This window comes from Heptranchias perlo, chromosome 3 (assembly GCF_035084215.1).
Source record: "Heptranchias perlo isolate sHepPer1 chromosome 3, sHepPer1.hap1, whole genome shotgun sequence".
Taxonomy (NCBI): Eukaryota; Metazoa; Chordata; class Chondrichthyes; order Hexanchiformes; family Hexanchidae; genus Heptranchias; species Heptranchias perlo.
The window spans coordinates 68,561,204-68,584,679 of NC_090327.1; the positions used below are offsets into that span (position 1 = coordinate 68,561,204).

At 42.3% G+C, this 23,476-nt stretch overlaps 1 protein-coding gene across 1 annotated transcript in view; it reads right to left on the reverse strand.

Annotated features, from left to right (window-relative positions):
- nsmaf (neutral sphingomyelinase (N-SMase) activation associated factor) overlaps positions 1-23,476 on the reverse strand; it is a 100,694-nt gene that overhangs the window by 27,730 nt on the left and 49,488 nt on the right. The window contains exons 19-26 of the mRNA XM_067980109.1: positions 21,309-21,440; positions 9,070-9,112; positions 8,669-8,835; positions 5,006-5,117; positions 4,229-4,287; positions 3,769-3,836; positions 2,758-2,822; positions 2,490-2,613 (exon numbers count right to left, since the gene is read on the reverse strand). Coding sequence (XP_067836210.1) covers positions 2,490-2,613; positions 2,758-2,822; positions 3,769-3,836; positions 4,229-4,287; positions 5,006-5,117; positions 8,669-8,835; positions 9,070-9,112; positions 21,309-21,440 — 770 coding nt within the window. The remainder of the gene's footprint in view (positions 1-2,489; positions 2,614-2,757; positions 2,823-3,768; positions 3,837-4,228; positions 4,288-5,005; positions 5,118-8,668; positions 8,836-9,069; positions 9,113-21,308; positions 21,441-23,476) is intronic.

Consider the following 23,476-nt stretch of genomic DNA (forward strand, 5'->3'; position numbering starts at 1 on the left):
GGATGGTGATGGAAGAGTCTGGGACGTTGGCTAAAAGGTATGATTCTGTGAGTATGGCTATGTCAAGCTGTTGCTCGACTAGCCTGTGGGACAGCTCTCCCAATTTTGGCACAAGTCCCCAGATGTTAGTGAGGAGGACTTTGCAGCGTCGACTGGGCTTGGTTTGCCTTTGTCGTGTCCGGTGCCTAGTGGTCCGATGCCAGGTGGTCCGTCCGGGAATGAGGTGGTGCCAGAGGACTGGAGAATTGCAAATGTTACACCCTTGTTCAAAAAAGTGTGTAAGGATAAACCCAGCAACTGCAGGCCAATCAGTTTAACCTCAGTGGTGGGGAAACTATTAGAAACAATAATCTGGGACAAAATTAATAGTCACTTGGACAAGTGTGGATTAATTAGGGAAAGCCAGCACAGATTTGTTAAAGGCAAATCGTGTTTAACTAACTTGATTGAGTTTTTTGAAGAGAGGGCTGATGATGGCAATGTGGTTGACGTGGTGTATTTGGACTTCCAAAAGGCGTTTGATAAAATGCTACATAATAGGCTTGTCAGCAAAGTTGAAGCCCATGGAATAAAAGGGGCAGTAGCAGCATGGATATGAAATTGGCTAAGCGACAGGAAACAGAGAGTAGTGGTGAAGGGTTTTTCGGACTGGAGGGAGGTATACAGTGGTGTTTCCCAGGGGTTGGTATTAGGACCACTGCTTTTCTTGATATATATTAATGGCTTGGACTTGGGTATACAGGGCACAATTTCAAAATATGCAGATGAGGTAAGACTTGGAAGTGTAGTGAACAGTGAGGAGGATAGGAATAGACTTTAAGAGGACATGGACAGGCTGGTGGAATGGGCAGACAAGTGGCAGATGAAATCTAACGCAGAGAAGTGCGAAGTGATACATTCTGGTAGGAAGAATGATTAGAGGCAATCTAAACTAAAGGGTACAATTCTAAAGTGGGTGCAGGAACAGAGAGACCTGGGGGTATACGTGCACAAATCGTTGAAAGTGGCAGGGCAGGTTGAGAAAGCGATTAAAAAAAGCATACGGGATCCCGGGCTTTATAAATAGTGGCATACAGTACAAAAGCAAGGAAGTTACGATGAACCTTTATGCAACACTGGTTCAGCCACAACTGGAGTACTGTGTCCAATTCTGGGCACCGCACTTTAGGAAGGATGTGAAGGCCTTAGAGAGAGTGCAGAAAAAATTTACTAGAATGGTTCCAGGGGATGAAGGACTTCAGTTGCATGGACAGACTGGAGAAGCTGGGGTTGTTTTCCTTAGAGTAGAGGAGGTTGAGAAGAGATTTGATAGGTGTATTCAAAATCATGAGGGGTCTAGACAGATAGAGAGAAACTGTTCCCACTGGCAGAAGGGTCAAGAACCAGAGGACACAGATTTAAGGTGATTGGCAAAAGAACCAAAAGCGACATGAGGAAAAACTTTTTTACGCAGCGAGTGGTTATGATCTGGAATGCACTACCTGAGGGGGTGGTGGAAGCAGATCCAATCGTGGCTTTCAAAAGGGAATTGGGTGAGTACTTGAAGGGAAAAAATTTGCAGGGTTACGGTGAAAGGGCGGGGGAGTGGGACTAGCTGGATTGCTCTTCCAGAGAGCCAACAAGGGCTCAGTGGGCTGAATGGCCTCCTTCTGTGCTGTAACAATGCTATGATTCTATGATTCCTTCAATTTTTTCCTATTATAAATTCCTATGTCCACTTTTATAATAGTAACTGTATGAACACTTGTCAAGCTGTAATTACGCTCTCCCACCAGTGGATACATTGCACCTCCACCAATGGAGGGAGGGTATAATTACAGCATGACAGTTACAAGCAGTTTCCACTGCAAACAGAGTTATAGGAATTTGAAAAAAAGAAAGGAAGGAAAGAAAGAACTTGTACTTATATACACTTTCCACAACCTCAGGACATTCCAAAGCACTTCACAACCAATCAAGTATTTTTGAAATGTAGTCATTGTTGTAATTTAAATGCTGCAGCCAATCTATGCAGAGCAAGGCCCAACAAACAGCAATGAGAGTAATGACAAGATAGCCTTTTTTTTCCTGTGATGCTCGTTGAGAGATAACTATTGGGCAGGACACCGGGGAAAAGTCCCTTGTTCTTCTTTGAATAGTACCATGGGATCTTTTATATCCATCTGAGAAGCAGACAGGGTCTCAGTTAACGTCTCATCTGAAAATCCGCACCTCCAACAGTGCAGCATCCCCCAGTAATGCGCTGAAGTGTCAACCTAGATGATGTGCTCAAATACCTGGAGTAGGGCTTCAGAGGAGAGAGTGAGCCAAGGCTGACAGCTAAATAATGGAAATGTAAATATAAGATCTGTAATACATTTTTGTGCACTCTGGTTCAATTATTCCCCTTCCTCTAAACCCACTTCACGTGAAGATTACACTTGTCTGGACTTTCCATGTGCAATGCCACACGAGATCAATTAGTACTGACTATAAACAGCAACACTAACCTTGACTGTAGAGTCCCAGGAAGAAGTGTATAAATGATCATTGTACCAGCAGATCTTGCTAACAGCATCATCGTGACCCATGAGCGTATCTTGCCTTCGTCCATAAGCTACTGAGTAAAAATATCTATAACAGGGAATCCAGAAAAACATCAGAGACTACCTACTGTACTGATGTGCTGACTAAACACACTTACTTGAACAATATCTTTTTTTTTGAGCAAGTTTCCATAATTAGCACCATTTGGTAAACAGACCATTCAATACTTACACATTGTTATCCCACGATGAACATAGAACAGTCGTATCCTCCAGTAACAAACAGGATGACAGGGCCTAACAAAAAAACGTAGGGGTCAGTTTAGCAGGCTGTTCACAGACCAAAGAATTAAATATACGGGGGTAGACGTTCTGCAGCGACACTCCAATCTTCCGCTGTAACTTCGGCAGAAGATTAAAAAAAAATCAAGGTTTCTGCCATTTCTCTGGGGTTTCCATCAATCTCCTGCCGAAGTTACAGCGAGAGATCAGGTAAACCCTGCAGAAATTACTGACAATGTTATTTATTTATTTATTTATTTAATGATTTTACATATTGCAACCATTTTAATATCGGCCCTCATGGCTACAATTTTTAAATTAGCGTACGGGCAAAAATATTAATCAAGATCAGCAGTATCATCACAGAAAAGTGAAAAAAAAATTACTTTTTCTTTCTCCCCTCAAAGAAGACAGAAGCAGATAATTATTGATTTTATACCATGAAGCAACTTCAAAGGTGAGGGCTTTACAGGAATGAACACAGAATGACACCTAGACTTTAAATATATGGAAGCTATATAATCTAACTCTGTTAAACAAGGAGATTTCTATGGACTAAAATATATTTAATTTCCTCCAGTTGTCTTGCTGATTTTTCCCCATCTCTTTTGAAAGTAGTCCTCCAATACTTCATCTAAGAGGCCATTCTTCAATTGGAAGCCTAGATGATGATCAGTACGCTATTCCCTCTATGGGATAGTAGAGCCAAACTCAACCCTGTCGTCACCTGAGCATATCATTCAGGTATCAGGCATGCTCTAGGTTAGAATATCTCAGTGGTATGCTGCACACAGTGCAGTTTCCCACCTAGCCTCTGGAATAGTCCTTGATGAAGACATGTATTAGAGTAGACTTCTTTCCTTGGTTTAAAGTTATTTGTTACTTTACCCTCAGGAGCAAAGAACAATTGGGCATTCTTTGTTTGACAATTAATTTTTTTTTCTACGGCATCAGGTCTCACCATAGTTGAAAAGGACATGCTCCGTTGTAACAATTTTGTTTCCTTGGAGAACATTTTTAGTGTTGAATCTATGATGTGAATTAAAAAAATGTACAACATAAGTTAATGAATATGGAGTTGGAAGCTATATAGACGTTACAGAATGCAAACAAAAAACAGAGGCATGTACTATAAAAGATTGTGCTAGTCACGAACACAAATTGCTAAACAATTTTAAAAAAAATCATCTTACAGTGTACTCACAAAATATCATTAGAGCTCAATTGAGTGACAGTGGAAACCATTTCAGATATTAAAAATTAGAGACTGGCAGGATCACTGCCATAGACTTAACAAAGTCTTGTAAAAATTTGCTTTTACTTCATCAAATCTAAATTTGTAACCTGGTACCAAGCTGAAGACATAACACATGGCTAGTTTTGCTAGTTACAAGCGATCACGTACTGAGTTTAATAAATACCTTGCGAAGTTGTGAAGATTGAAGTTCCATTCCTAGCTACAGCGATTCCAGTCACTGCCCTAATTGTAAAAAGGGATCCAAGATAAAATCCAAGGATAATCAAAAGCCACAACAGTAACAGTTAAACCTTCCGGAGAAGGCAGTGAAGACTGATAGGATATTTTTAACTTTTATCACTGGCCGGAAAATGGGCATTAGCGAATTGGCACAACGCCTGATTTTCTTTTCCATAATGGAAGTTACTGCCAATGTTGTTTATTTATTGAATAATGGAGAAGAAAATCGGGCGAGGTGTAAAACAGGCTGCCGATTCGCTATCCCACTTTTTTTTTTAAAACTTGTGATAAAAGTTAAAATTACCCAGAGTGATTCTTTACAGTCCTTTAAGAAAGCAGTAGATGGACTTCTGGAAAATGAGGTGATCACAGCATATGGAAGGCAAGAATAGATCATTCTAAAAAATAATTAGTGGATTTGGGGCATCCAGGAGCTTGCCTGATCACCCATGGGGAGCTGGAAAGAAATTAATTTCTGAATTGACTACAAGTCTCTAGTTTTTTGCCTTTCCCTGGATGTGGGAAGGGAGCGAAAGGGTTGGTACACGTGGACGACATCAGTCAAAGGATAGGAGTGACCATGTATGACATTCCTGATGGCCTTTTCTCGGTCCTGGATACGTAAACATCAGTACTACAGTCCAACTACAATATATTTACATCACCACATGCATTACACTGTTGGTCACTTAATTGCATGGAATAAATATATATAACTTACTCCTTGTGAATCTTTTGCTGGTAAACTATACTCAGTTTACTGATATTACTCCATGCTAGTTTTAGGCTTTCTTCTGTCAAATCTTCAAATGAAGAATCTTCACAGGGAGAAACTGCAATGCAGAAAATTTGGTTACTGTGGTACAGAAAACTCCAGCGTTCAAAGAGAAAGCACAGTACTGCTTTATATTAATATTTAAATCAAAACATAATTTAATTTTAGTTAAAAAAAAACTTAGCTCGATAAAATCCCATCTGTTCACACATGGCTTGATCCCACATCAAACCTTCAACGTTATCCATTTTTAAATGTTCTTTGATAAAATACATTTGCATACCCTTAAATCCCTCTCCTAGTTGAAATGAGTTCACATCATAAAACTGCTTAAAGTCAGCATTAATTCAATAAAAAAAGTGCCATGTAGGTACATCCATTTTCAAGGTTACAATTTGGCCATTATCATAATCAAATAATATAGGGGAAACCTGCATCACCTTAGAAGTTTACAGTACAGAAGGCAATTCAATCACTCGCGGCACCTCTTTGCTAGAGCAATCAAAAATTAATCCTGCGGCCCTGTTCTCCCCCCACAACTTTTATAAGTGCAAGAGATTAAAATCATGAAGAGTATAAATTTAACATATATAATTTCCCTTGCAAAATACAGTGTATATATTGCAGAATGAATTTAAGAAATTATTCTGCAATGCCAGATTGCAGCTCCTTGTGCTTTAAAAACCCACAGTATATTTTACACAGCAGTTTCTAACAAGGCCAGCTTTTTCACGAGACATGGCTAAGCCTGGACAAGACAACACGCAGGCCAATGAACAACAAATTGCGACCATCGGGGGCGGTTATAAGGGGCTCGATGTTACCAGGCGGGTTTCCGGCGGGTTGGGTTTCGGGAGCGTGGTCAACACGCTCGGTGAAATTAGTGGGTTGCCCGCGCGATCGTAGCAGGCAACACACTAATAGGAATCAATTACCTGATCCTCCGGGGTCCGCGGCGCTGGCCTGCGCGTCGGGCGGGCTGCGCATGCGCAGTACGATCTGTCAGCTGGAGGCTCTCTACTTAAAGGGGCAGTCCTCCACTGACAGATGCTGCAACCAAAGGAACAAATTGCAGCATGGAGCAGCCCAGGGGGAAGGCTGCTCCCAGTTTAATGATGCCTCACCCCAGGTATCATCAGATGGGGTGAGGAGGTGGGGGGGGGGGGGGGGGAAGACACAGATCTTCCCCCCGGCGGGCGGGAGGAAGCGGCCTGCCTCTGACACCAAGAAGGCCTGGCTCGAGGTGGCAGAGGGGGTCACCTGCGCCACCAACATATCGCCCACCTGCATACAGTGCAGGAGGCGCTGCAATGACCGCAGTAGGTCAGCCGCAGTGAGAACACGAAGTCTTTCCCCTTCACTCCGTCTGCCACAACACTGCCCCCACCCCACATCTCCTTCGGCACCGCCAACACTACTGTGTCACATCACCCTTCATACCCACTCAAACCCCATCCTCATCTTACCTCCACCTACTCACCTCGCCAGTACTCATCCTGCCACTAACACGCAACCCAATCCTCATACAATCTCATTGCTCTATCCCATACTCACCCTCTCGTGCATCTCCCTCACGGCCAGCCTCACTCAACCTGCCACCACCTGTGCTGCAGCCACAGGGCATGCATCACATATGTGCGGTAGGCAGCGTAAGGCAAACGTGTCGTGAGCATGAAGGGGGTGCACAAGGGTGTCTGAGGGTTTGTCATGGGTGTTACCTCTATTGAATTTCAGAGCAACAAACAGCACACATTATATTGACACCACCACTGCCATGTCTCCGCGAATCCTGTCCGTTGTGTCCAATAATGCCCGCTCCTGGGTATCACGATGAGGACCCACCACTGATGCCACCCATCGTGTTACTGCAGAGTAGGTGCAGGTGTATTTGCAGGGCTCTTCCGCGCCGACGACAGAGAGACATCGGCGGTGTAGCCGGCTGCACCCTGGAAGGATGCGGAGGAGAAGTTGTGGAGGGCAGTGGTGACTTTGACAGCGACAGGTAAGCAGTTGGTGCTGGGGCCAGCCAGGAGCAGCTCGGCATGAAAGAGCCTGCAGATCTCCACGACTACATGTCGAGCGAATCTGCGCCTCCCTGTGCACTGCTGCTCGGAGAGGTCCGGGGAGCTGCGCCTCGGTCTGTGGACCCTGTGGCGAGGGTAGTGCCCTCTGCGATGCGTCTCTCTCTGCGGTAGCCCTCCCTCCTGCTGTGCAGGTGGGCGTGCAACAACACCGTGTTGGGGGGCTCCACGTCTCTGCGGCGGACGGCGTGGACTGCGAGGCTGCTGGGGCTGGTCATGCTGTTCGTCCTCCGAGGGTGTCCACGCACCACCCATCTGGCAGGTGTTGGTCTGAGAGGTTGTGCAGGGTAGGTGGGTGGTTCCTCGGACTGGGGCAGCGGTTTCGTGTCGGTCTGTCCTCTGGCTTGGCGGGGGGTGGTGGGGGGCAGGGGTTGCCCAATGTGACGCGGTGGCCTCCTGCGTGGGTGAGGGCTCTCCCCCGTGGAGTGCACCTTGGCACCTGCCACAGGCTGCTGGCTGCAACACGCCTGGTTGGAGAGAGACTGTTTCCCCCTGTGTGTGAAACTCACTGCCTTGAACCTAAAATCCCACACTTCCTCTTTTGACAGCTGCTTCAGCTCATTAACTGACCTCAACAAGCAAGGTAAGTACTCTCAAGTGGAACCCCGCTGGCTTTAATTGCCTGCGGGATTCCCACCAGCGGGGCTTGCGCGCGCTGCCCCGCACGTCAGCGCGGTACCCGGAAGTGGCCGGGATTTCGTCGCGATCCGGTCACGTGACCGGATATCGGGATTTTCAGGCCCCCCCCCCCCGCTGGAAACCCGACGCGAAAATCGAGCCCAAGGTGTGCTCCAATGGCTCTGACTGCTGTCAGTGGTGTCATTAAAATTGGAGGTCCTGCTCATACTGCCTCATACCATCTCATTGGTGGTACACAAGGCCTCAAACCATCTTGTTGATACACAATGCCTCATTCCATCTCGTTGGTGGTACATAATGCCTATCACCTCATTGGTGGTACACAATGCATCATACCATCTCGTTGGTGGCACACAATGCATCATACCATCTCGTTGGTGGCACACAATGCATCATACCATCTCGATGGTGGCACACAATGCATCATACCATCTCGTTGGTGGCACACAATGCATCATACCATCTCGATGGTGGTACACAATGCATCATACCATCTCGATGGTGGTACACAATGCATCATACCATCTTGTTGGTGGTACACAATGCATCATACCATCTCGATGGTGGTACACAATGCATCATACCATCTTGTTGGTGGTACACAATGCCTCATACCATCTCGTTGGTGGTACACATCACCACATACCATTTCATTGGTGGTACACAATGCCTCATACTACCTCACTGGTGGTACACAGAACCAGTTGATTTAATTTACTGCTTTGCCACCAAACGTATTGCTGCAATTGGTGGCAAAGCATTGAAATAAATGTGGTCTGAAAAAAGAAATGACCCTATCATAATAAAGGCACAGAACTCTGGATCACTGATGTGTTCATTATTAGTACACAGTAACTATCATTCCAGCTCACTGATCTTGCAACTTTACCTGGAGACAACTCTGCCATAGAAGTACTTCGGTTGTATCCTCTGGAAAGGCTCTGAAACTTTGGCATTATTCTTTGAGGATGTGGACTGATGAACAACTGTTTTGGTGTCTGTCCAAACTCCAGGATCTGGGTTAGCATTGCTATCTTCTGATTTGGATCCTCAATGCTGAGGACAAGTGATTGTAAATGTGAGTATTGAACAGATCCCAGTGTTGCATTTACAGCTGCTAAATGGAAAAGCTACTATCAAGATGATAACATTTCATTTCCAGATTGGCTGAAAAACAGTTCACGTATAGTACCGTACATTTTAAATTATGTCCGTCATCCTGATGCTTTTAACACTTTTACAAGATTATGTAAATTAGGTTTCAAAGAACCAAGCAAAAATATTAATTACCTGTCCCAATCAACTCCTCCCTCGTAAGTCAAAGGATGAAACACTGTGACAAAGTAGAATTATTACAGTAAGGTTTTTTTAATTTAATTTTTAAAATTGTTTTCATACCAGAGTTAATGACAGTGACTTAAGAAAAACTCAAACAGGAACAACTATTAAGCAATATATAAATTAAACACCAAGTATCTCTTTTATGCTCAGTCTCACAGCTGGATTCTGGCCCCAAGCATTCCAAGGCACAGAGTCTTGCTGCATGTAAAAAAAATTGATGCAGTGATAAAAAGCAAAGCCAGCCGACTTCCACTATTGTCTCATCCTCCCCCCGACTGACACCGTACCTCAAGTGATGTCTGCCAGCCATAAGCCTCCCTAAATCCCTCCCACCTCATCTCAATTTGCAAAAGACTTCCTAAAACTCTGAACGTTTTCAGCTCCTACCCAACTCCCAATTTTTTCTTTTCCTTTTCCTCTCCTACTCAAATGTCTAGCTTTTCTCTTCCACAAGTTAAGTTTTCAAACATTTTATTTACATGTGGATTGCTATAGGAATGTAAGCTGTTTTTACAAGACTTGTATTGAACTGGGGTTGTCTCCTCATTACTATAAATCTAAAAGGGGGGAAAGTTTCAAAAATTTCATTTTTTCTATGCCAGTCAGAAAAGAAGCATGATTCAATGCAAGTATAGTGCTATTAAAAGGAATTGACTGGGCAGGAGGGGCGAAGGCAGATGAGCATGTTTTCTCACCACCATAAATCCAGCTGGGGGCCTTTCAAGTGTTTGTACCAGTAGGAACTCTCCATTACAATAGTGAAAATAAATGAAACCCACCCAAAAATGAAAAGGGTCATTTCATTCCGTTTTATAGTTACAATCGAGCCAAATTGAAGATTGTTTTTGGCACACAAAACGCACTAAAATACTCTACAGTTGAGAAAAAGTAATACAATGCATAGTTTGTAACTATGCAAATAACTTGGGATAAAAAAGTGAGACAATCCATTATGCATGTATAGTCCTTGAAACTATACAAGAATTAGCTATGACATAATTAATAATCCAAATTACATGGCTCCTCCACAGAGCCCTGCGTTCACCCATTTTGAAGTGAAAAGAAACACAAAACAGCACTGATAGGGTAAAGCTGATTGGTCAACACTCAAGTACATCCAGAAAGTACTCCGATTTGGATCCAGTACAGTGAAAATAAGCATTCAAAAGAAACTGGTTTGGAGGTTAAAAAAAATCCAAAATTCATCACATCTTTTTGTAAAACTTTCAATAAAATTAACAAGAAGTAAAAGATAAAAGTGTAGGCTACAAGTAAAGGTTTAACTTGAAGGCTCCTCTTATGATTTTTAATAAACACTTTAATGAACAAGTTTTCAAACTTTAAGTTTCCACCCACTCAGACAACTGATATGCTGAAGAATGCCATTTGAAAAAAAGAAAAAACAAACTAGCATTTATATAACATCTTTCACGACCTCAGGCTGTCCCAAAGTGCTTTGTACACAATAAATGTTAAGGGATAAATATTGGCCAGGAAAGCTCCCTTGCTCTTCTTTGAATTGTGCCATGAAATATTTTACAGCCACCTGAGAGGGCAGATGGGGCTTCAGTTTAATGTCTCATCTGAAAGACAGTACCTCCGTCATGCAGCACTCCCTCAGTACTGTACTGAAGTGCCAGTCTATGTACTCAAGGAATGGGGCTTGAACTCATGAGCTTCTGACTTAAAGGTGAGAGTGCTCCAACTGAGCCAAGGCTGACATCTACATCATCTGTGTCCACTAACGTCAGATTCCCTGCTTCTAATAGCATCTAGTTGTACTTTGGCTGGTGTGCGATGATAAACTATAATAAATATTGCAGTTTTCTCAATTTTAGTTATGTCAACAGAGGCAATGGCAGTTGGCAAATATTGCAGTTACTGTTTCTGTGTGCAGCAGAAACAGTAGTCCAACTTCTGTCCAACATGATAAGGTTAACCTTAAGTGTTTTAAGACCCAGCAATTCACAGCAGCCATAAATTACACACATTGCTAATCTAACATGTTACACACTGGGTTGTCAGCTCGCCAGGATTGTCTCCAGGAATTAAAGATTAATCTCCTGGATGCTGCTGTGAGCCAAGAGAAAAATCATAGGGGCATTAAAAAGAAAATTGTGTGTTTTTTTCCATTTTCTTTGAACACATTTGTTTATTAGTTATAAAAATATCAGAGATGGGAATAAAGGTTGTTTGACTGGGCAGGTGGAGGCCAGTCAAACCATGTGATGAAACCTTCAGGAATACATCCTAGAAGAGTCAATAACCCTAGTTATGCATGTTATTACAACTATCCCAATATTTTTTTTGAGGGAGTGTATTTTAATAACTTGCTTGATCAAAAAAAGGAAAAAAAAATTCTCTGATGTACTACAACAATGACCAAAACCAAAATTGGGGGTGGGGTGATGGGAGAGAAATAACTGAACAGAAACCAGTTCTGTTGACTCTTATCTTCTGGCTGCTACACTTTTGATTATTAATGCATCCATTACTTCCAATTGCACAATGGCTGATGACATGATATCTGGCATCACTGTAAAATGAATCTTTCCTGAAGTTAATGTGAGTTGTAAACAAATAGAAATGAAATCACCTCTTTGTAACCATTTTGTTTTTAAAGCTGCTGTAACTTTAAAATAATATAGTTGTGATTCCTACAGTGGTTTACCGTGATTTTTTTTTGAGCATTTTCTTCCAATTGAAGCTTATACCATAAAATGTCTACATGCACGATCAGGAGTGGATTAGCACATGGCCCAACCAAATAAACTCACCACAATGCAGAAAAACTGCATACAACCACTGGATCAGTTTCATCTAAGGGTAGTATATTGTGATATGATTTGCTTTATTATTAATACAGTGTAAACATTCTATGGGTATATTTCATCATGCATTTTACTGCACATTTGTGTTTTAATGGTTCGGGATACACAAATCACTAAAAGTAGCGCTGCAGGTTAATAAGGCCATAAAAAAGGCATACCAGGCCCTGGGATTCATTTCTAGAGGGATAGAATTGAAAAGGAGAGAAGTTATGTTAAACTTGTATAGAACCTTGGTTAGACCACACTTGGAGAACTGTGAACAGTTCTGGTCTCCATATTATAAAAGGACACAGAGGCATTGGAGAAGGTGCAAAGAAGATTTGCAAGTATATCCTCTCAGTTCTGGTATCACCCTTATCAGGAAAGACTAAACAGGCTGGAGCTCTTTTCTCTAGAAAAGAGAAGGCTGAGAGGTGACCTGATAGAAGAAGTCTTTAAGCCATCTACAAGGCACAAGTCAGGAGTGTGACGGAATACTCTCCACTTGCCTGGATGAGTGCAGCTCCAACAACACTCAAGAAGCTCGACACCATCCAGGACAAAGCAGCCTGCTTGATTGGCACCCCATTCACCACCCTAAACATTCACTCCCTTCACCACCGGCGCAGTGGCTGCAGTGTGTACCATCCACAGGATGCACTGCAGCAACTCGCCAAGGCTTCTTCGACAGCATCTCCCAACCCCGCGACCTCTACCACCTAGAAGGACAAGAGCAGCAGGTAAATGGGAACAACACCACCTGCACATTCCCCTCCAAGTCACACACCATCCTGACTTGGAAATATATCGCCGTTCCTTCATTGTCGCTGGGTCAAAATCCTGGAACTCCCTTCCTAAAGGCACTGTGGGAGAACCTTCACCACACGGACTGCAGCGGTTCAAGAAGGCGGCTCACCACCCACCTTCTCAAGGGCAATTAGGGATGGGCAATAAATGCCGGCGTCGCCAGCGACGCCCACATCCCATGAACGAATAAAAAAAAATGAAAGGGTTTGATAGGGCAGATGTAGAGAAAATGTTTCCACATGTGGAGGAGTCCAAACTATAGGCCATCGATATAAGACAGTCACTAATAAATCCAATAGGGAACTCAGGAGAAACTTCTTTACCCAAAGAGTGGTAAGAATGTGGAACGCACTACCACAAGGAGTAGTTGAAGCAAATAGCATACATGCATTTAAGGGGAAGCTAGATAAACACATGAGGGAGAAAGGAGTAGAACGATATGCTGATAGGGTTAGATGAAGTAGGGAAGGAGGAGTAAAACTGGCATAGACCAGTTGGGCCGAATGGCACGTTTCTGTGCTGTAGACGCGATGCAACTCAAAATAGTGTCATTTAGATTATACTGCCCCTCCACATTGTTCCTCCCAAAGTGCATCACTCCACAATTATCTGCATTAAACTGCATCTGCCTTCTATGTGCTCAATTCACCAGCCTATCCAGGTCCTCTTGAAGTCTGCTTCTATCCTTCTATTTACTGCATTGCCAAGTTTTGCATCATTCGCAAACTTTGAAATTGTACTCCCTATATCCAAGTCCAGGTCATTTACATATAACAAGAAAAGTAATGTTCCTAATACCAATCCTTGAGGGACTTTACTGCAAACTTCTCTAGTCAGAAAAATATCCGTTCACCACTTCTCTATGCCTCCTATCCCTTAGCCAATTATGTACCCAAGTTACTGCCGTCCTTTTAATCTCATGTGCTTCTATTTTCCAAATAAGTCTGTTATGTGGTACTTTATCAAATGCTTTTTGAAAGTCTACTGCACGACTTTTATTAATCATCTTTGTTACTTCATTATAGATTTCAATCAGGTTAGTCTGACACGGTTTGCCTTTAATAAGTCCGTGCTGGCTGCCCCTGATGCTTCTCCAATTGAGAATTAATTTTGTCCTTGACAATAGTCTCTAGTAGTTTTCCTACCAGTTACGTTAGACTGACTGGCCTATTACCAGGTTTATCCCTCTCCTGTTTTTTGAACAGGGGTGTAACATTTTAAGAACATAAGAACATAAGAAATAGGAGCAGGAGTAGGCCAATCGGCCCCTCGAGCCTGCTCCGCCATTCAATAAGATCATGGCTGATCTGATCCTAACCTCAAATCTAAATTCATGTCCAATTTCCTGCCCGCTCCCCGTAACCCCTAATTCCCTTTACTTCTAGGAAACTGTCTATTTCTGTTTTAAATTTATTTAATGATGTAGCTTCCACAGCTTCCTGGGGCAGCAAATTCCACAGACCTACTACCCTCTGAGTGAAGAAGTTTCTCCTCATCTCAGTTTTGAAAGAGCAGCCCCTTATTCTAAGATTATGCCCCCTAGTTCTAGTTTCACCCATCCTTGGGAATATCCTTACCGCATCCACCCGATCAAACCCCTTCACAATCTTATATGTTTCAATAAGATCACCTCTCATTCTTCTGAACTCCAATGAGTAGAGTCCCAATCTACTCAACCTCTCCTCATATGTCCACCCCCTCATCCCCGGGATTAACCGAGTGAACCTTCTTTGTACTTCCTCAAGAGCAAGTATGTCTTTTCTTAAGTATGGAGACCAAAACTGTATGCAGTATTCCAGATGCGGTCTCACCAATACCTTATATAACTGCAGCAATACCTCCCTGTTTTTATATTCTATCCCCCGAGCAATAAAAGCCAACATTCCATTGGCCTTCTTGATCACCTGCTGCACCTACAAACTAACTTTTTGATTTTCTTGCACTAGGACCCCCAGATCCCTTTGTACTGCAGTACTTACCTGTTTCTCGCCATTAAGATAATAACTTGCTCTCTGATTTTTACTGCCAAAGTGCATAACCTCACATTTTCCAATATTGTATTGCATCTGCCAAATCTCCGCCCACTCACCCAGCCTGTCTATATCCCCTTGTAGGTGTTTTATGTCCTCCTCACTTTCTATTTTCCCTCCCATCTTTGTATCATCTGCAAACTTTGATATGTTACACTCGGTCCCCTCCTCCAAATCGTTAATATAGATTGTAAAGAGTTGGGGACCCAGCACTGACCCCTGCGGAACACCACTGGCTACAGGTTGCCAGTCCGAGAATGTACCATTTATCCCAACTCTCTGCTTCCTGTTAGATAACCAATCCTCCACCCATGCCAGAATATTAACCCCAATCCAGTGATTCTTTATCTTGAGCAATCATCTTTTATGTGGCACCTTGTCGAATGCCTTCTGGAAGTCCAAATACACTACATCCACTGGTTCCCCTTTATCCACCCTGTACGTTATATCCTCAAAGAACTCAAGCAAATTTGTCAGACATGACTTCCCCTTTGTAAAGCTATGCTGACTTTGTCCTATTAAATTATGTTTATCCAAATGTTCTGATACTGTCTCCTTAATAATAGACTCCAAAATTTTACCCACCACAGATGTTAAGCTAACTGGTCTATAATTTCCAGCCTTCTGCCTACTACCCTTTTTAAATAAGGGTGTTACATTGGCAGTTTTCCAATCTGCCGGGACCTTTGCCGAGTCCAGAGAATTTTGGAAAATTATTACCAAAGCATCCACAATCCCTACTGCCACTTCCCTCAAGACCCTAGGATGTAAGCCATCAGGTCCAGGGGATTTATCCGCCTTGAGTCCCATTAATTTACTGAGTACCAATTCCTTAGTGATTTTAATCGTATTTAGCTCCTCCCCCCCCCTAGAGCCCCCTGTTTGTCCAGTGTTGGGATATTCTTAGTGTCCTCTACCGTAAAGACTGAAACAAAATATTTGTTCAGCATTTTTGCCACCTCCATGTTTCCCACCATTAATTTCCCGGTCTCATCCTCTAAAGGACCTACGTTTGCCTTAGCCACCCTTTTTCTTTTTATATAACTGTAGAAACTCTTGCTATCTGTTTTTATATTTTTTGCTAATTTCTTTTCATAATCTATCTTCCCTTTCTTAATCAATCCTTTTGTTACTTTTTGCTGTCTTTTGAAGACTTCCCAATCTTCTATCCTCCCACTAAGTTTGGCTACCTTATATGTCCTTGTTTTTAGTCGGATACTATCCTTAATTTCTTTACTTAGCCACGGATGGCTGTCATTTCTTTTACACCCTTTTTTCCTCAGTGGAATATATTTGTTTTGAAATTTGTAAAATAACTCCTTAAATGAACACCACTGCTCATGTACCGTCTTACCCTTTAATCTATTTTCCCAGTCCACTTTAATCAATTCCGCTCTCATACCATCATAGTCTCCTTTATTCAAGCTCAGTACGCTTGTTTGAGAACCAACCTTCTCAGCCTCTAATTGGATATGGAATGTAACCATGTTATGGTCACTCATTCCAAGGGGATCCTTAACTAGGACATTATTAATTAATCCTGGCTCATTACACAGGACCAGGTCCAAGGTTGCTTGCCCCCTTGTTGGTTCAGTTACATACTGCTCAAGAAATCCATCCCTAATACACTCAATAAACTCTTCAAGGCTACCCTGCCCAATTTGATTTGTCCAGTTAATATGATAGTTAAAATCCCCCATAATTATAGCTGTTCCCTTATTACATGCCCCGACTACTTCCTGATTAATACTTCTTCCAGCAGAGTTGCAACTATTAGGAGGCCTATATACTACGCCCACGAGTGCTTTTTGCCCCTTATTATTCCTTATCTCTACCCAAACTGTTTCATTATCCTGATCCTTTGTCCCAATATCTTTTGTCTGTATTAGTGATTTTCAGTCCTCCAGTCCTATGGCACCACTCCCATTTCCAAGGAGGTATAAAAGATTGTGGCCAGAGCTTTTGCTATCTGCACCCTTGCTTCCCTCAGCAACCTAGGACACATCCCATCCAGACTGGTGACTTGTTAATCTTGAGTATGCTAACCTTTTTACTGCGACACTAACTTAGAAACATAGAAAATAGGAGGAGTAGGCCATTCGGCCCTTCGAGCCTGCTCCGCCATTCAGTATGATCACGACTGATTCTCTATCTCAATACTATATTCCCGCTCTCTCCCCATACCCTTTGATGCCTTTTGTGTCTAGAAATCTATCTAGCTCCTTCTTAAATATATTCAGTGACTTGGCCTCTACAGCCTTCTGTGGTCGAGAATTCAACAGGTTCACCACCCTGAGTGAAGAAATTTCTCCTCATCTCAGTCCTAAATGTCCTACCCTGTATCCTGAGACTATGACCCCTTGTTCTGGACCCCCGAGCCAGGATAAACATCCTCCCTGAATCCAGTCTGTCTAGCCTTGTCAGAATTTTATACGTTTCAATGAGATCCCCTCTCATTCTTTGAAACTCGAGTGAATATAAGCCAAGTTGACCCACTCTCTCCTCATGTGACAGTCCTACCGTCCCAGGAATCAGTCTGGTGAACCTTCGCTACACTCCCTCTATGGCAAGTATATCCTTTCTTAGGTAAGGAGACCAAAACTGCACACAATACTCCAGGTGTGGTCTCACCAAGGCCCTGTATTACTGCAGTAAGACATCCTTGCTCAAGTACTCAAATCCTCTTGCAATGAAGGCCAACATACCATTTGCCTTCCTAACTGCTTGCTGCACCTGCATGTTTGCTTTCAGTGACTGGTGTACAAGGGCACCCAGGTCCCTTTGTACATCAACATTTCCCAATCTATCACCACAAAGGGATCTGGGGGCCCTAGTGCAAGAAAATCAAAAAGTTAGTATGCAGGTGCAGCAGGTGATCAAGAAGGCCAACGGAATGTTGGCTTTTATTGCTAGGGGGATGGAATATAAAAACAGGGAGGTATTGCTGCAGTTATATAAGGTATTGGTGAGACCGCACCTGGAATACTGCATACAGTTTTGGTCTCCATACTTAAGAAAAGACATACTTGCTCTCGAGGCAGTACAAAGAAGGTTTACTCGGTTAATCCCGGGGATGAGGGGGTGGATATATGAGGAGAGGTTGAGTAGATTGGGACTCTACTCATTGGAGTTCAGAAGAATGAGAGGCGATCTTATTGAAACATATAAGATTGTGAAGGGGCTTGATCGGGTGGATGCGGTGAGGATGTTCCCAAGGATGGGTGAAACTAGAACTAGGGGGCATAATCTTAGAATAAGGGGCTGCTCTTTCAAAACTGAGATGAGGAGAAACTTCTTCACTCAGAGGGTAGTTGGTCTGTGGAATTTGCTGCCCCAGGAAGCTGTGGAAGCTACATCATTAAATAAATTTAAAACAGAAATAGACAGTTTCTAGAAGTAAAGGGAATTAGGGGTTACGGGGAGTGGGCAGGAAATTGGACATGAATTTAAATTTGAGGTTAGGATCAGATCAGCCATGATCTTATTGAATGGCAGAGCAGGCTCGAGGGGCTGATTGGCCTACTCCTATTTCTTATGTTCTTATTTAAATAATACTCTGCCTTTCTGTTTTTCCTTCCGAAGTGGATAACATCATATTTATCCACATTATACTGCATCTGCCATGTATTTGCCCACTCAACTTGTCTAAATCGTCTTGTAGCCTCTTTGCTTCCTCCTCTTCTTTTGTGAAGACAGATGCAAAGTACTCATTCAGTACCTCAGTCATGCCCTCTGCCTCCACAAGATTTCCTTTTCTGTCCCTAATTGGCCTCACCATTCCTTTAATTATACTTTTACTTTTTATATGTTTATAAAAGATTTTTGGGTTCCCTTTTATGTTACCCGCTAATCTTTTCTCATACTATCCCTTTGCCCTTCTTATATTCTTTTTCAATTCCCCCCTGCACTCTGTATTCTGTACCTGATATTTGTCATAAAACTCTTTTTCATTTTATTTTAACCTCTATTTCCTTTGACATCCAGGGAGCTCTAGCTTTGGATGCCCCATCTTTCCTCCTTATGGGAATGTGCGTGGTTTGTACCCGAACTAACATCACCTTGAAAACCTGCCATTGTTCATTTGCTGTTTTCTTGGCCAATCTTTGTTTTCAGTCCACCTGTGCTTGATCCCTTCTCAAATTACTGAAATTGGCTCTCTTCCAGTTGGGTATTTTCACCATTGATTTTTCTTTGACCCTTTCTGTAATTACTTTAAACCTAATTTTATTATGATCACTAGTACCCAGATGTTCTCCCACTGAAACACACTCCACTTGCCCTACTTCATTCCCCAGAACTAAATCAAGCACTGCTTCCTTCCTTGTTGGGCTAGAAACATATTGATTAAGAAAGTTCTCCTGTACACATTTTAGGAATTCTTCACCCTCCTTGCCCTTTACACTGCTTTTTTCCCCGGTCTATTAGGGTAATTGAAGTCCCCTATTACTGTTCTATTATTTTTACACTTCTCTGAAATTTGCCTGAGGATTTGCTCCTCCATCTCCTTCTCACTATTAGGGCTCTATATTAAACACTCAACAATGTAACAGCTCCTTTTCTGTTCCTTAACTCTAAATCTTCTGGAGGAAACTGTCAGGACCTAAAGGACACAATCAAGAAAGGCTGATGGCTTTGTGATGATTAGAAAAATAAGTTAATGTTTACGAATGCTGAATGCTAGTACTAGTGAGAGGGTTAGTGAGGTATTGTCTCTTTTGTTATTTTTGTACTGTAAACAAGTGAAATTGGCTGTATTGATTTTCTGCTGTTTTTTTTCAATAAACTTGATCTAGTTTTAGCCCAAACGGTCTAATAGTGTGTTTATTCTTTCACTATTCAAAGACTGCGGGAACAAAAGAGGGCTCATTTTAATTCAGAGCTAATTAAGCTGACAAAGGTTTTAGTTTGACCCTTGGGCAATACTACATTACTAAATATTAGATGTATAAAATCACACTTCGATTTGTAGAGAACAAGGGTTTGCTTACGGGAGTGGTCTCTGGCATGGAGCAGGATAGAAATATCATAGTAGGTATGGTACAGGAAGAGGCCATTCGTGCCAGTTCTTTGAAAGAGCTATTCAATAGGTCCGATTCCCCTGCTCTTTCCCCATAACCCTGTAAATTTTTTCCCTTCAAGTATTTATCTAATTCCCTTCTCAAAGTTACTACTGAATCTGCTTCCACCACCCTTTCAGGCAGCGCATTCCAGATCATTACAACTCACTTGATGGGTACGGTAGCATAGTGGTTATGTTACTGGACTAGTAATCCAGTAGGCCTGGACTAATATTCCGGAGTCATGAGTTCAAATCCCACCAAGGCAGCTGGGTAATTTAAATTCAATTAATTAAATAAAAATCTGGAATTAAAAAAAACTAGTATCAGTAATGGTGGCCATGAAACAATCGGATTGTCGTAAAAACCCATCTGGTTCACTAATACTCTTTAGGGAAGGAAACCTGCCGTCCTTACCCGGTCTGGCCTATATGTGACTCCAGACCCACAGCAATGCATACTCAAGGTTAATAAGTCACCAGTCTGGATGGGATGTGTCCTAGGTTGCTGAGGGAAGCAAGGGTGCAGATAGCAAAAGCTCTGGCCACAATCTTTTATACCTCCTTGGAAATGGGAGTGGTGCCATAGGACTGGAGGACTGAAAATGTTACACACCACATCCCATGAACGAATAAAGAAAAACAAAATTCTTAACTCCCCCCTGGTTCTTTTGCCATATCTGATAGAGCCTTAAAAATGTAGCATAGGCATCATAATTAATTTTGGCAGACTTGATGAACAAATAGGACTCCATTAGATTCTTCCTGAAGCGTGATCAAAAGGTTGTATAGATTGACAAAAGGTAAATTATTCATCTTTAAATCATTCTTTGACTGAATATAATATAGCTGGCAAGTAATTTGTTAATGGCAAAAAATGCTGCAAATCGTGGGAGCAGTTGTGGCGTCTCTATAGCTGGGTCTTAATGTGGAACTCTCTTGTGTCAGTGTTTCCCTTTCAATTGTGTTGCTCACTCTCCTCCCATACTCTCCACACCACCCTTTCTAGCCTGATCCCTATCGGTCTACTTTATCAGCCCCTAATGTTGTGTACTGAGTGTACTGATGGCTGTGCACAAAATATGGTCCAGTCAGACTGTCGGAACTTACCTTCAAAGGGGCTGGTAAATCAATAATAGCATACTGTATCTGATGTCTGAATCAGAGTTCGTGGGCTGCGGATAAGAGGAAGAAGATTTGTCCCCTCCCTATTCAGTCTCTACAGGTTCCACTTCTGCTAAACTGCTTAAGCTTTTAATTCAGTAAACACTGCGCAGACAGCAAGGCTGTAAAATTAAGTTACAAATGCATTTTATGCCTTTAAATTCAACGTTTTGACATTTCACCACTGAAAAGTTTAACTGGCAAGGGAAAACAAATGTTTACACATAAATATGCATTACTTACCAAAATTCCGTATTACAACAATTCACAATTTAACAGATTTTTTTATTTTTAAAACAGGCAATGCAAGGCAAATCATACCATTGTAGGATGCAATGGCTTCACTCCCCCTTTGCTTATAGCCAAATATTAGATCGATCCACTCATGCAGATGTTCAGAAACATACTGGCTCTCTAAAGCATCTCTGATCTTCTGGAGGAAATCATCAGGACCTAAAAGGCACAATTAATTTTAACTCTTGTTTAGCCACATCAACTCAGTAATGCAAATAGTATTTTTATACAAAGGGCAAAATAGCAGATTTAACAATATATTCCCTCAACATTGTCCTAGTTTTCAAATTGGCTGGTCACTGAGTTTTGTTGATTTTTCAATGCTGTGTTTTATAAAGCATCTATCATAGTCTGAAATGCCTTTAATCTCAAATTTCACTAGTGATGAGTGCTCTAACAAACAGTTCTATCACAGTAATTAGTACTAAGTTGCATTTTGTGGTGTTATTGCAGTTTTGCTCAAACCAAATTAAGAGCAATCATATTGGTTTATTTCAGATAATTTTAATAATTTTGATTGAAAATCAAGTACTGAATTTAAACTTCATGTTACATTGCACAGTGGATGAATGATGAATCATGAACAAACATTAAATTTATGAAATTGTTATAATACCCAGAATTTTAGGATGCATACACTGCAAGTTTAGAATCACTGCAAAGTGATTTCCACTTTGGACCAATACTAAGATTGTAGTATAAATCTGGCGTTGAGAACCAACGTAGCTCTGGAATGAAGTAAAGAGAGATTCCCTGGAGGCATTAGTCTCACACCACTTCAGTTGGATATTGCATGGAGTGTTTACAAAATGCTCAGGGGATTTTCTGGGATCTATTAGGCACTTGTTAAACCAACTGTACCTCAATTTCAATGTTGAAAGTACAGGGATTCGCCCCTTCTTACTCTTTAAACATTTAAAGTTCTAATTGTTGGACGCACGCTCTATATGCATGTGTGTATCCAGAAATGAACAGAGCTTACCTACTAATGGGATAGTTTGCGTTCCAGACAGGCACGAACTAAGCAATGTGAATAGAGTTCTGCCTGGCTGGAAACTGACCTGCAGCTACCAGTTTCAGACCAGTAGTTTCATTGTAAATACACCCTTAATAAGGTTGGGACTACATATCATTGCTACGGGATTAGCAGTTGTGGAAGATGCTAAACCAGTAGATGCACGCTAGTTGTCAGAGTAAATATGTTGAGAGCTAGGGAAACTTAACATTTATTACATGAGACTGGCTATTCATCTCATTATAGAGTACCGGCAATTCAATAAAACTAGAATAAATTCATCAATTATGTATTGAAAATAATATGATTTCCAAGTACAACAGAGGGCTATTTTATTAATTTGAATTCAATCACCATTTTTTTTTTCTTTCTTGCATATTCACACAACCTGAAAGTACTGGCCCAATTTCATAATTTTGAATGTTGGAATATATTATCCTAGAAATTCAACCACGCAGCACCCGTTATTCAGGTGCTGGATGGTCTCCTAAACGGCAGGCAGGAAGCACGCACTCATTACAAGCCAGAAATGCGCCACCCCAGATTTTGGTGCATATTCAAATAAGGGGCCCTAACGACTGTTTGAAACCCCCCTCTGCAATATTGAGTTGCCCTGGACGCAGCCGGCCAGGAACACCGAGTCCACATGCAGCATAACAGGTAGTCCTTAAAGGGATCGCTGTAGGCCGTAACCAACAAGGTAAGTGTTTAAAATATACTCACCTGAATTTGGAACTGGGCAGAGCAGGAGTCTTCCTCCTGAACTTGCATTAAAACCACATTGGATGCTGCTGGTCAACCCCCACCCCCACTGCGACTCCCCCACCGATTGCCTCAGCACCTCCTCCCCCAATCTCGGCCTCTACCCTCTCCGCTCGCTGCTAACTGCTATCCGCCCTTCCTGATCCCAGTCACCACTAACCCCTCTCCCAGCCATCGCTACCATTCTGCCTGGCCACATCTACTCTCCTGACCAGATGCCGCTCTCTCCTGATCCGATCGCCCCTTCCCGGTTCCCTTTAATGACTTACTCAATCTTCGAGTCCTCTTCGCCGGCGAGCTGCCTGGGGACACCTACAAGGTGTCTGCAGCAGCTTGATGATAATTAGGTCCGAGGTCCAATATAATGTGCACCGTGGGCCTATTCATTCAAGCACAGGAATCATTCAGTTCATCCCCA